This window comes from Littorina saxatilis, linkage group LG1, assembly GCF_037325665.1.
Source record: "Littorina saxatilis isolate snail1 linkage group LG1, US_GU_Lsax_2.0, whole genome shotgun sequence".
In the NCBI taxonomy this organism is placed as follows: domain Eukaryota; kingdom Metazoa; phylum Mollusca; class Gastropoda; order Littorinimorpha; family Littorinidae; genus Littorina; species Littorina saxatilis.
Window position 1 is genome coordinate 95,855,805 of NC_090245.1, and position 12,846 is coordinate 95,868,650.

The 12,846-nt window shown below is 41.5% G+C and overlaps 1 protein-coding gene and 1 long non-coding RNA gene across 2 annotated transcripts in view; both read left to right on the forward strand.

Moving 5' to 3' along the window:
* Positions 1–12,846, forward strand: part of LOC138946274 (putative amine oxidase [copper-containing]) — a 47,652-nt gene that overhangs the window by 2,424 nt on the left and 32,382 nt on the right. Inside the window, exons 2-3 of the mRNA XM_070317819.1 lie at positions 706–1,083; positions 7,950–8,103. Of these exons, the coding sequence (XP_070173920.1) occupies positions 707–1,083; positions 7,950–8,103 (531 nt within the window). The 5' untranslated portion in view covers position 706. The remainder of the gene's footprint in view (positions 1–705; positions 1,084–7,949; positions 8,104–12,846) is intronic.
* On the forward strand, positions 10,555–12,776 carry LOC138946543 (uncharacterized). Its single transcript, XR_011449374.1, has 2 exons — positions 10,555–11,883; positions 12,308–12,776. It is a non-coding gene; the product is annotated as an uncharacterized lncRNA (long non-coding RNA).

Sequence of the window (12,846 nt, forward strand, 5' to 3'; positions counted from 1 at the left end):
ATCACACATTGAAAGGCTTCCGTTTGAAACTTGTCGGTTATCATCGTGGATTGACGCCCTCTATCGATGTTTCGCTCCGTCGGACTTCAATACGCTTTTGGTCGGACGATGATGACCAAGATATGACGTCACATGGAAACCTGTCAGTGTCTGTTTGTATGTTTAGGAAGACGCTATAGCGTTCCCTTTTAATCAACGAAATATTAAGATTATATAAGACACTTGATATCTGTATGTTCGACTGCACATGAGGCTGAAACATTAATATGTGGCACAGAAAATTAACACTTACTTGGAAACCTGTCAGTGATCTTTCATTGAATTTCATTCTGTCCCTAGCCTCTCTCTTGTTTTCATGCAAGACCGCAGTGATTCTGCTCTGTTCACACACTCCTTTCAGTTCTCTAACCTACAAGTGTCAACTTCCAAGAAATGGGTTTCCGTATGTCTATCCCATCACTCTGCTCCTGCTTGTATCTTTCGCACTCAATTATATATGTTCTTCCGTGTTTAGTTATGTGGCTGATTGATGAAAACAAACAACACCACGCTTTTCTGTTTAGCACTTTGATAAATATATTTTATATTTTTGTTTCAGGGTTCTTTTTTGACTGTGATTGTAAAGACAGTATTAATATCGCAGTGTTTCCGCGGGGTCAGGGTTAACCACTACCATTTAATAGAAAGCTTTTACGTTCGTTTCAGAATGATGAGGTTTTTAGCCGCGGGCTGCCTGCTACTGGCAATAGCCCAAGTGTCCAATGGGGCAAAGAACAAAATCCCCTGTCCGCCGGAGGTGGGTGGTTTGCTGACCGATGGCGAGCCGGACACCCCGAGTCCTTTTCACGACGTGACGGCGGCTGAATATCAGCGTGTGTACGACTTCCTGATGACACAGGACGAGGTCAACCTGGCGTCCCCCGATACGCAGGATCTGAACACCGCCACCATCTTCACCGCCGACCTACTGTTGCCCGCCAAGAAGGACGTGCTCTCCTTTCTGGACAACCAAGGGGCGCAACCCGTACGTGAAGCCCGCGTCATGGTCTTCAGGGGAGATAAGACACCTCCGCTTGTTGAAGAGTGAGTTTATTGTGAATGTTTTTCAGGTTTGTTTTTTTTAAGAGGGACAGCAAGAGAGGAGGGGAGAGAAAGTGGGAGGAAACATGGGAGAGAGAGAGACAGCAAGAGAGGAGGGGAGAGAAAGTGGGAGGAAACATGGGAGAGAGAGAGACAGCAAGAGAGGAGGGGAGAGAAAGTGGGAGGAAACATGGGAGAGAGAGAGACAGCAAGAGAGGAGGGGAGAGAAAGTGGGAGGAAACATGGGAGAGAGAGAGACAGCAAGAGAGGAGGGGAGAGAAAGTGGGAGGAAACATGGGAGAGAGAGAGACAGCAAGAGAGGAGGGGAGAGAAAGTGGGAGGAAACATGGGAGAGAGAGAGACAGCAAGAGAGGAGGGGAGAGAAAGTGGGAGGAAACATGAGAGAGAGAGAGACAGCAAGAGAGGAGGGGAGAGAAAGTGGGAGGAAACATGGGAGAGAGAGAGACAGCAAGAGAGGAGGGGAGAGAAAGTGGGAGGAAACATGGGAGAGAGAGAGACAGCAAGAGAGGAGGGGAGAGAAAGTGGGAGGAAACATGGGAGAGAGAGAGACAGCAAGAGAGGAGGGGAGAGAAAGTGGGAGGAAACATGGGAGAGAGAGAGACAGCAAGAGAGGAGGGGAGAGAAAGTGGGAGGAAACATGGGAGAGAGAGAGACAGCAAGAGAGGAGGGGAGAGAAAGTGGGAGGAAACATGGGAGAGAGAGAGACAGCAAGAGAGGAGGGGAGAGAAAGTGGGAGGAAACATGGGAGAGAGAGAGACAGCAAGAGAGGAGGGGAGAGAAAGTGGGAGGAAACATGGGAGAGAGAGAGACAGCAAGAGAGGAGGGGAGAGAAAGTGGGAGGAAACATGGGAGAGAGACTGTGTGTAAGGATCAGAGTAAGCAAGAGCAAGAAAGAGAGAGAGAGAGACAAGACAAGACAAGTCACATTTATTTTATTAACGAGGGTAATGGCATAAGCAAACTCGGGACTTATCTAATGGTAATGAGAGAGAGAAAGATAGAGAGAGAGAGAGAGAGAGAGAGAGAGAGAGAGAGAGAGAGAGAGAGAGAGAGAGAGAGAGAGAGAGAGAGAGAGAGAGAGAGAGAGAGAACAAGAACAAGAACAAGAACAAATCTTTAATAAATTGTCTAAGGCCACAGCCCCTTACAATATTGGTTAAAATAACAGCAATAGTATCTGCACAGTTATACATTATAGTCACGCATACAATTCAACAAAATAATACATTAAGACCCTGATGACATGTCACTGAACCTGATTTATAAGGGTTCGTCTCTTCTGTAACATGAAGAACACAAATCTGCTGAAGCTGTTCATCACATTATCCTCATTACTGTCACAGAGAGAGAGAGAGAGAGAGAGAGAGAGAGAGAGAGAGAGAGAGAGAGAGAGAGAGAGAGAGAGAGAGAGAGAGAGAGAGAGAGAGAGAGAGAGAGAGAGAGAGAGAGAGAGAGAGAGAGAGAGAATGACAATGACAATGACAAATTCTTTATTAACGAGGGTAATGGCATAAACAAACAGGTGCTTTTTTACATCCAGCCCTCGCCCATGGGAGGGTTTAATCTAATGATAATACGTTTTAAAAATGTTGGAATATCAATTAAAGAAGTAATAAAAGCAAACGACAAACAAGCAAACGATTAACAGACTAAACAAACAAACACAAATATACATACAAACGAACATGACATATTATTGTCAAAGGTATAATGAAAACTGTTTCAAGCAACAAAAAACGTGTGAAACTTCGAGGGAAGAAAAAATCCGTGAAACTGAGGAGTCAATGAAGCAACTACGTTGCAAGTAATAGCAATGTAGCATCGTTACATAAGTCATGTTATGAAATTAGTTAGGTACATTTATCTACTGAAACGTGTAAAAGGTACAAATAAGGCATCAACAATATAAACATGTTCAGGCTAAGTGAGAACGAAATGTGCCATGTATAAGGAATGAAAAATATCTGTCTTTAAAAGTCTTGGCATTGACAGAATGTTTGAGACCGCTTGGAAGTGAATTCCAAAGATTAGTCCCCGAAAAGAGTAGGCTGGACTTAAAAAGATCTATACGAGGCCGAGGAGCATACATTTTTGTCGGGTCTCTTAAATTGTGGGAAGTGAATTGAGAAGAAAGAGGTGCAGGCGCTCTTCCAATTATGAGTGTATGCATCAAAACGCCTTTATTGTACATGAGTCTTGATTTAGGAGGAAGAATGTTTGAACGTTTATAGTCTTCGTTGGAAACCGAGACGGAGAGAGACACAGAGAAACTGAAACAGAGAGAGAGAGAGAGAGAGAGAGAGAGAGAGAGAGAGAGAGAGAGACAGACAGACAGACAGACAGACAGACAGACAGACAGACAGACAGACAGACAGACAGACATTCAGACAGAGAGAGAGAGAGAGTGTGAGGGAGATATGTTTTTGAAGTCTTAGAAGAGGGATTCCATTTTACTTGTTAAACTCCCACAGTAATGGACGATGTCCGCAAATAACTCTGTCAGGATTATCATCGGTCTGGAATAGTAAGAGCCACTTTACCTCGGACAAGCTATTCACAACATCCGGCGCATGTTCCACGCTTCCGATCGGCCTTATCCTTCCATCGGGACGAACAACTAACTCTGATGTGTATGATATGTAGTGCACACAATATGATAAATTTTTCTTTCGGAAATCAGCGTTCACGAGTTCATCGGAGTTCACAATTTATTGCGGAAATGATCGCTGGCACGTTGTGATTGCTGACAGCGTGTCTTGATCGAGGTCACGTGGGTTTGGCTTAAGGTCACGTGAGTTTCGGAAAACACACGTGCTTAGCGAACACTTCCAGTGATCAGCAACCATCGGTGGCGATTCGTGCCGGCTCCGATGATTATATTTTTGAAAGAAAATGTATCATAGTCAGCGCACGCTTCATAGTATACAGATTATGTTTAGTTAGTTTTTCGTCCCAAATGCAGAATAAAGCCGATCGGAAGCGTGGAACAGGTACTTGACTAAATGTTGTATTTTCGCCTTACGCGACTTGGTTTTTTTGTGTGTATATGTTCTGCGCGAGGTTAGAATCCGGTACCATTCTAGAATGGACCGGGTCCAGGTTGGAATTCCAACCCTGCGCAAGTACAGAGGTGCCATTCTAGAATGGTACATGCGTGAAGCATCGCGAGAGTGAATAAAGGGGGCCGTAATGTTTGTAGGTAAGACAGAGTTGTCTTCCCTTGAATTATCTCCACCTGCACCTTCCCTTTGATAAAATGGGGCTGATTTGTCTACCCCTGAAAAAAATCCTTTGGCGATCTTGCGATGTCATGTCATGTCAAGTTCGTTGACACTCCTGAGTACGCAATAAACAAAGGCAGACCATAGCAAGGGGGACTACCAGGGCGGTAATGTTTGCAGGGCAGTTGTTTTTGTGATGAGAGCCGGTTGCGGCCGCTTGCAATGTCAGCGCTAGGCCCTCTCGGAAATGTCCGGTTTTTTGACAATTTTTTTGACAGACAGACAGACAGACGGTCAGACCGACTAACCGACAGACAGACCAACAGAAGGACAGAGTGAGTTATAGAGCTGTTGTCACAGGTTTAAAAAAAAGTTGACATTAACAAAAACAGAAATCAACAACAACTTTTGTCTGGTTTTATAATATTATGGGAAAACATTGAAAGCAATTCATAGTAGTAGTACTACCACAACAAATACTCTCAAAGGGGAATTCCATGCCTAAAAGTTTGACAGTTTTTATTTAATCTATCAGAATCCCTACCTTCCAAACTGTGATATGCCCACGTTTCAAACTCCTACAACCCTGCATTACTACTACACAAAAGAACAAAGTTCCAAGAATTATATCCTGGTGCACATTTATTTGTAGAGGAAGTACCAATCATTCAAGAGAGTTCACTTGATTTACAAATGGATTGGAGGTCTGTCATTTCCAAGCAACTGAATTGTAGCTTAAAATCAGTGAATGCCCTTTATTTCTGACCAAGCCTCATTGCAATGACAGTCAATTAATTTTTCTCTCCAAAATCACAACATTATACCATGTCATACTTTCAAATAACCTCTAATTGCCCTTGAAAAAAATACACAGCTCCTGACGTTCTCAGTGCCCAGAGATTGACGAATTGCAATTCAACCGTGTAGCAAGATGACACCACTTGAGCCAGAGGTCAACTAATGATTAGTAATGACATTCCCATTCACAGCATCTTGATTGACAAGCTTGATTTTCCGTAATAACTGTGGAAAGTCAGAATTTTCAAAACTTGTCCCTGAAAAGCATAAATACTCGAAGCTCAGCGTTCACAAATGAATCAAATGAAAGAATGAAATCGATGATTAGATGCCACAAGACCTTATGTCGAAATACAAACGCCAGTTATGGGATGATATGCCATTTTGGAGAAAACAGAGACGATTTTCTACAGAAACTAGCCTCGCCTTTGCCGATTTTCGTGGGGCCCACCGCAGCCAATTGCTTTTGTTGTGGTCGGCGCTCATAACGAGGGGTTTGCTATGGCTGCGAGTCTTGTGGTCAAAGCAGCACCGTTCTTAAGAGGCGCATGCCTGATAGAACGTTAAAGCTAGTTAAAAAAAATAAAATAAAAATAAAAAAAAGCCTTTCCCTCGCTCAAACTATATAGTCATATTATATATCGATACAAAGCTAAAGACTTTATCTTCACAATTCAGAAGACCAACTTCATGTATATGAATAAGATTAAAAGTTACAAGCGAGATCGGCAAAACACTGTCAGTCCGGAAATTTCCGTTCGTGGCGATCAGTGCTGAGTGTCTCTCAAAATCGTAATCACTTTCAGAACATCACAATCCCAATTCACGATGTCTTTGAGTAAAGTGTAAAAAAACCGAGAAAAAAAACCCAACCAAACACACACAAAACAAAAACAAACAGAAAATCCACATTTGTGGGTTTGGCTGTGTGATAGTCTAACTGAAATGACTATTCCAACTTGGACCCAAATTCCAACCTTGCGCACGGCCGATTCTAGAATGGACCAGCAACAAGGGTACCATTCTAGAATGGCACCCCTGTACTTGCGCAGGGTTAGAATTCCAACTTGGACCCGGTCCATTCTAGAATGGAACCGGATTCTAACTTCGCGCAGAACATATATACTAAGATTCAATACAAGGTATCTCCAAACATTATTTATCAGAATATGTTCGTAAATTTGTTTATTTTACAAGCTGAAATTTATGGCATTCCGTTTGTCAAATAATTATTTGGATACTTGTTCATGTTTTTTTCACCAGTTTTAGCTAAATAAGACCTTGTATTCAATTATAGTAATCACTGAAAGACATACAACTTAGTTCAGAAGCGAATCCTAGAAACCCCTAAATAATGGAAAATGTGTTGGCTAAACAATTCATTGTTTACGTAAATAATTCATTGTTTACGTAAATAATGATTTATTCAGCAACATTGCTGATTGTTTATAAACAATGTAATATAAGTCTAGATAATATATTGTTTACGTAAACAATATAATTATTATTTAGACGTATTTTACATTGTTTGTAAACAATCAGCAATGTTGCTAAATAAATCATTATTTACGTAAACAATGAATAATTTACGTAAACAATGAATTGTTTAGGTAAATAATGAATGGTTTACGTAAACAAAAAATTATTTAGAATTGTTTTACATTGTTTATAAACAATTACTTATCCCCGAGTACGCAGTAGGAGGGTCCAGCAGACTTTAATTGTGTGTCTGTGTGTGTGTGTGTGTGTGTGTGTGTCTGTCTGTCTGTCTGTCTGTCTCGACTTAACAGCTTATTGCTGGGAAACTACTGGGCGCAGTTATTTCAAAAGTTGATACACTAACTTGATAATAGGTCCGATTGATCGTATTAAAACTTCATAATGTTACCTGGGACCTAAATGCGAATATATTCCACAAAAACGACTCTTAACGGGGGGTGGTTTGGCGGTGGGAGTACAACTGCCGTGCAGCTAATGGAACAGCCAGCTAGCTGGTGCGAATCACGTCCGCCTATCGCCAAAGTGATCCGGGATCGATTCCCGGCATGGGCGGTCTATATATTTTTTTTTTAAATTCTTGTTTACTATTGTTTATTATGAACGTTTTAATGTTTTATTTCACTCTAATAATTTTTTTAATTGTGTAAAATAAATAAATAATTTTTTTTTTTTAAATCCAAGTGACCCGGGTTCGATTCCCGGCATGGGCGGTCTATTTTTTTACTCTAATAATTTTTTTAATTGTGTAAAATAAATAAATAAATAATTTTTTTAATTTTTTTTTTAATCCAAGTGATCCGAGTGGAAAGCGATTCGTCTATGGCCAAAGTGATCCGAGTTCGATTCCCGGCATGGGCGGTCTATTTTTTTTTAATTTTTTTTTTTAATTCTTGTTTACTATTGTTTATTATGAACGTTTTAATGTTTTATTTTACTTTAATAATTTTTTTAATTGTGTAAAATAAATAAATATATATATATTTTTTTTTAAATCCACGTGCACAAGACAAAAACTTTCATACTGGGGGAGCGAGCCAGTCTGAAGAGTACTCGCGTCCAGCGCCAGCGTTTTTTATTTAGCACATGAGCTTCTAAATAATGATTATTTAGCTAAAACAGGTGAAACAAACATGAAAAAGTATCCAAATAATTATTTGACAAATGGAATGCCATAGCTACGGGTGTTGTGAATAGCTTGTTAGAGGTAAAGGTGTTCTTACTCTACCAGACCGCTAAAAATCCTGTCATTTCCAGAAAACGTCTATTCTGCGGTCGGTTTGTTGGTCATTTCTTTATTGTTCTCTTGACGCTGTCATCACCTTTGGTCAGGTACCGCGTAGGGCCACTGGACAATCCAACCTACGCCGACCTCATCGTCAACTCACAACGCAAAAACCCCGTCCCCTTCTCCGTGCGTCCTCTGAACCACAGGGAATTTGACGCCATGATGGAACACGTTTTAATTGGCCTTGTTGACGCACAGGTGAGTCATCATGTTAACCTGATTAAAAACGCACAAGTGAGTTACAACACGCCCACCCTATGACATGACTATACACTCAGAACGCATGCGCGAAAGCATATAAATAGCCTGCTGACAACCAAAATTGGGACATTTTGAAAAAAATATTGTATTTTGAAAAAAATATTGTAAAAAAACTAGTACATGTGGAGATTTACTTTTTGCACACAATTAAAGAAAGATTTTTCATTGTTTCAGAAATGTACTTTGTATTTGTCAAAAGGCTTGTTGTGTTTGTGTGGTATGCTATTGAAAATGTCAATAAATAGCCTGCTGACAACCAAAATTGGAAAATTTTGAAAAAAATATTGTATTTTGAAAAAAATATTGTAAAAAAACTAGTACATGTGGAGACTTACTTTTTGCACACAATTAAAGAAAGATCTTTCATTGTTTCAGAAATGTACTTTGTATTTGTCAAAAGGCTTGTTGTGTTTGTGTGGTATGCTATTGAAAATGTCAACAATTTAAATAAAAAAAGTCCAGAGGCACCACATAAATACTACAGACATGTTTGAAAATATGCACAAAATGTTGTTAGTGAATACTCAAAAAAGAATTTACTAACCTGAATGATACAATGAGATGACTGGGTGATGACTATGATGAATATATCCATGTAGAAGAAAAGAAACACTTGCTGTCCCAGTATTTACAGTGCCACAGAGCACAGCTCAACGCAAAACGCCACACCACATTCCAGGCACCAGAATCGAGTCCCATTGCGTTGGGTTTTATCCATAGAAGAAAAGAAACACTTGCTGTCACAGTATTTACAGTTTTTGTATAAATGACTTGTTTAGAACTCGGTTTATGCACGGAGAACATCCTTCTTTGTGTGCCACACTTCGAAGCACGGCCCAACACAAAGCGCCGTGCAGCCATGTCGGCATGTGGCCACAGCACATTCCCGGCACCAGAATCGCGTCCGTCCGCTTGCATTGGGTTTTGGGCACAGTAGCATTGACACCTCGAGCTCTTGATTTGGCTAAAGCTCATTCACCCTCATCACTCACTTATCCATCTATCCCAACAACACTGTTTGATGCACACACTGTCTGCCTTCTGCACGCCGCTTCGCTTCGCAACAACAACACTGACAACTCGCGACATTTTGGAATGCTAAATATGAAACTAAGGCATGGGTTGGTGCCGTCAATGACCTGTAGTTTCCAAACTAACCAATGAAATCAACTGTTCTGGGAGTTATTTGTCGCGTATGATAATGCAGCCGACCTCTGAACCTATGACGTGGGTTTTCGTATGGAAAATCCCCAGCGTGGTATTTTCCACTTCCAACGCTACTATTAAGGCGGTGTGTGGCGAAGCGACTCACGCACCTTACGCACGGATTCTGGCGGCGTGCTGACAACGGCATGATCAGTGAACGCTTGTATTCGGGCGGCGCGTCGCGAAAAAGTTAAAACACACGGTGAGTTATGTGTTTAACCTGAGTAAAGGTGAGTTATGTGTTTAACCTGATTAAAAACGCACAAGTGAGTTATATGTTTAACCTGATTAAAACACACGGCGAGTTATGTGTTTAACCTGATTAAAAACGCACGGGTGAGTCATCAATTTAACCTGATTAAAGGTGAGTTATGTGTTTAACCTGATTAAAAACGCACGGGTGAGTTATGTGTTTAACCTGATTAAAAACGCACGGGTGAGTTATGTGTTTAACCTGATTAAAAACACACGGTGAGTTATGTGTTTAACCTGATTAAAAACGCACGGGTGAGTTATGTGTTTAACCTGATTAAAAACGCACGGGTGAGTCATCAGTTTAACCTGATTAAAAACGCACGGGTGAGTCATCAGTTTAACCTGATTAACGGTGAGTTATGTGTTTAACCTGATTAAAAACGCACGGGTGAGTTATGTGTTTAACCTGATTAAAAACGCACATGTGAGTTATGTGTTTAACCTGATTAAAAACGCACGGGTGAGTTATGTGTTTAACCTGGTTAAAAACGCACGGGTGAGTCATCAGTTTAACCTGATTAAAGGGGAGTTATGTGTTTAACCTGATTAAAAACGCACGGGTGAGTTATGTGTTTAACCTGATTAAAAACGCACGGGTGAGTTATGTGTTTAATCTGATTAAAAACGCACGGGTGAGTCATCAGTTTAACCTGATTAAAGGTGAGTTATGTGTTTAACCTGATTAAAAACGCACGGGTGAGTTATGTGTTTAACCTGATTAAAAACGCACGGGTGAGTTATGTGTTTAACCTGATTAAAAACGCACGGGTGAGTTATGTGTTTAACCTGATTAAAAACGCACGGGTGAGTTATGTGTTTAACCTGGTTAAAAACGCACGGGTGAGTTATGTGTTTAACCTGATTAAAAACGCACGGGTGAGTCATCAGTTTAACCTGATTAAAGGTGAATTATGTGTTTAACCTGATTAAAAACGCATAAAAACGCATAGGTGAATCATGAGTTTAATTTGATTCTTGTTGTGTTTCTTTCGTTATTTGAAGATGTTAGACGGGAAATGTACACTGCCGTGTTGTTATAAAAGCCCTCATGGTATCAACATTACTTGAGATTGTCCGTTTATTCATGCCTTTTGCCAGAATACTCGAGCAAGATCTCACGTTAACTTGGTTATTCATATATGTAGGTCAAGCAGTTTTATTTACAAATACTCTTTTTGAAGAATACTTTTTAAATTCGGAGAAGGCCTCACAAGTAGGAGGTTTGACACTGAGCATTGGCCACACTCATCCGTCCTGCACCCTCCACACTCATCCGTCCTGCACCCTCCACACTCCCTGTAATTGCTGTTTGACACTGAGCATTGGCCACACTCATCCGTCCTGCACCCTCCACACTCCCTGTAATTGCTGTTTGACACTGAGCATTGGCCACACTCATCCGTCCTGCACCCTCCACACTCCCTGTAATTGCTGTTTGACACTGAGCATTGGCCACACTCATCCGTCCTGCACCCTCCTCACTCCCTGTAATTGCTGTTTGACACTGCATGAGCATTGGCCACACTCATCCGTCCTGCACCCTCCACACTGCCTGTAATTGTTGTTTGCCACTGAGCATTGGCCACACTCATCCGTCTTGCACCCTCCACACTCCCTGTCATTGCTGTTTGACACTGAGCATTGGCCACACTCATCCGTCCTGCACCCTCCACACTCCCTGTCATTGCTGTTTGACACTGAGCATTGGCCACACTCATCCGTCCTGCACCCTCCTCACTCCCTGTAATTGCTGTTTGACACTGAGCATTGGCCACACTCATCCGTCCTACACCCTCCACACTCCCTGTCATTGCTGTTTGACACTGAGCATTGGCCACACTCATCCGAGTTGCACCCTCCACACTCCCTGTCATTGCTGTTTGACACTGAGCATTGGCCACTGTCACAAGCAGCTGTAATTATTTCGTATTATATGCAATCATTGCAAGCGCCTGTTCTTTGTGCTGTCGTTTACCTGCCAGGTGAGACAGCTAGCACTCGTAGTTTTCGTGCGGCACGGTTTTCTCTAAATTCTAGTGTAACGGGTGTATCTCAGGTGCGCTGTAGTGAGCAGTAAATTCAGTTGTGTGTCAGTTTTATTCATTCTTGCCGTAGCCGTTTACAGGGCTAGAAGTCTGCGTTCCAGACTGGAATCCGTTCTTCATTTGAACGTTACTTTTGCTTTCATAGAGCAAAAGGGAGCTGTCTTCATTTGACAGGGGAATTTCGCGTATGCTTTCATGCAACCAGGATGTGGTGCGTAATTCTTTTCTATTGTTTTCGGTGTAGTTTAGGCTGTTTGCGTGGTACATGTTTGTTGTTTCGTGTCTGTGCGTTATTATGTTCAGGCTAGTCAGTCAGGTATTTCGCTTAAAGAAGGTTAGTTTTATTAGTATTGTTAGTTATGTTAGTTATCAATTTTGAATATGGTCTGTGCATTATGATAACTTGTGTATGTAAAAAGACGGAAAGCTATTTTCGTGTTACATGTTTGCATAACTTCTGCCAATTATTAAACATGTAATGAATTGGTAGAACGTTCATAACATATGAAGTATTTGTGCGAGTGTGTGAGAGTCATAGAGGCTTTGTCCATTCTTTCCTGCATTGGGTTTGATATATGGGAACGGATAAGCGATGTGAGTTAACCATGGACTAAGAGCAATGCTAACCATTTCAGGTTGCGGTTTTCTTGCCGAGGAGTGATGGAGATGATCCGCCAGCCCAGTCAAGCTAAGCCATTCTACTGTTGAGGGCTGCTATGGACTCGCTTCGCATGGAACTCGTTCTACAGCTGAGGGCTGCTATGGACTCGCTTCGCCAGGAACTCATTCTGCGCTCGTGACGTCATTCGTCTTCGGGGCATCTACACCCAGGATCTCGCTTCACTTCAAGTCACTGTCAGACCTGCTGGACGGTAACTCTTCCGCTAAATCCGTCCCCTAAAAATAACCCATGCAGGAAGTGTAATTTCAGTGTATGATGGAGTGATAGCAAGAGGGTGTGTTTGCGAGGTAGAGATTTGATGTGAGTGAATGAGAGTAATTAGAGTGTAAACGTTAATTATCTTTGGCAAGGGATTGGGGTTATTTGATGTGTAAATGTGAGTTTTGAGTGCTTTGTTTTGTTCAAGAAACGTATAAACTTCATTTTTTGTGATTTGTACCTTTTTACAGTTTGAGAGAGAGAAAATTCTGTGAGTTTGTGGATGACAGACTG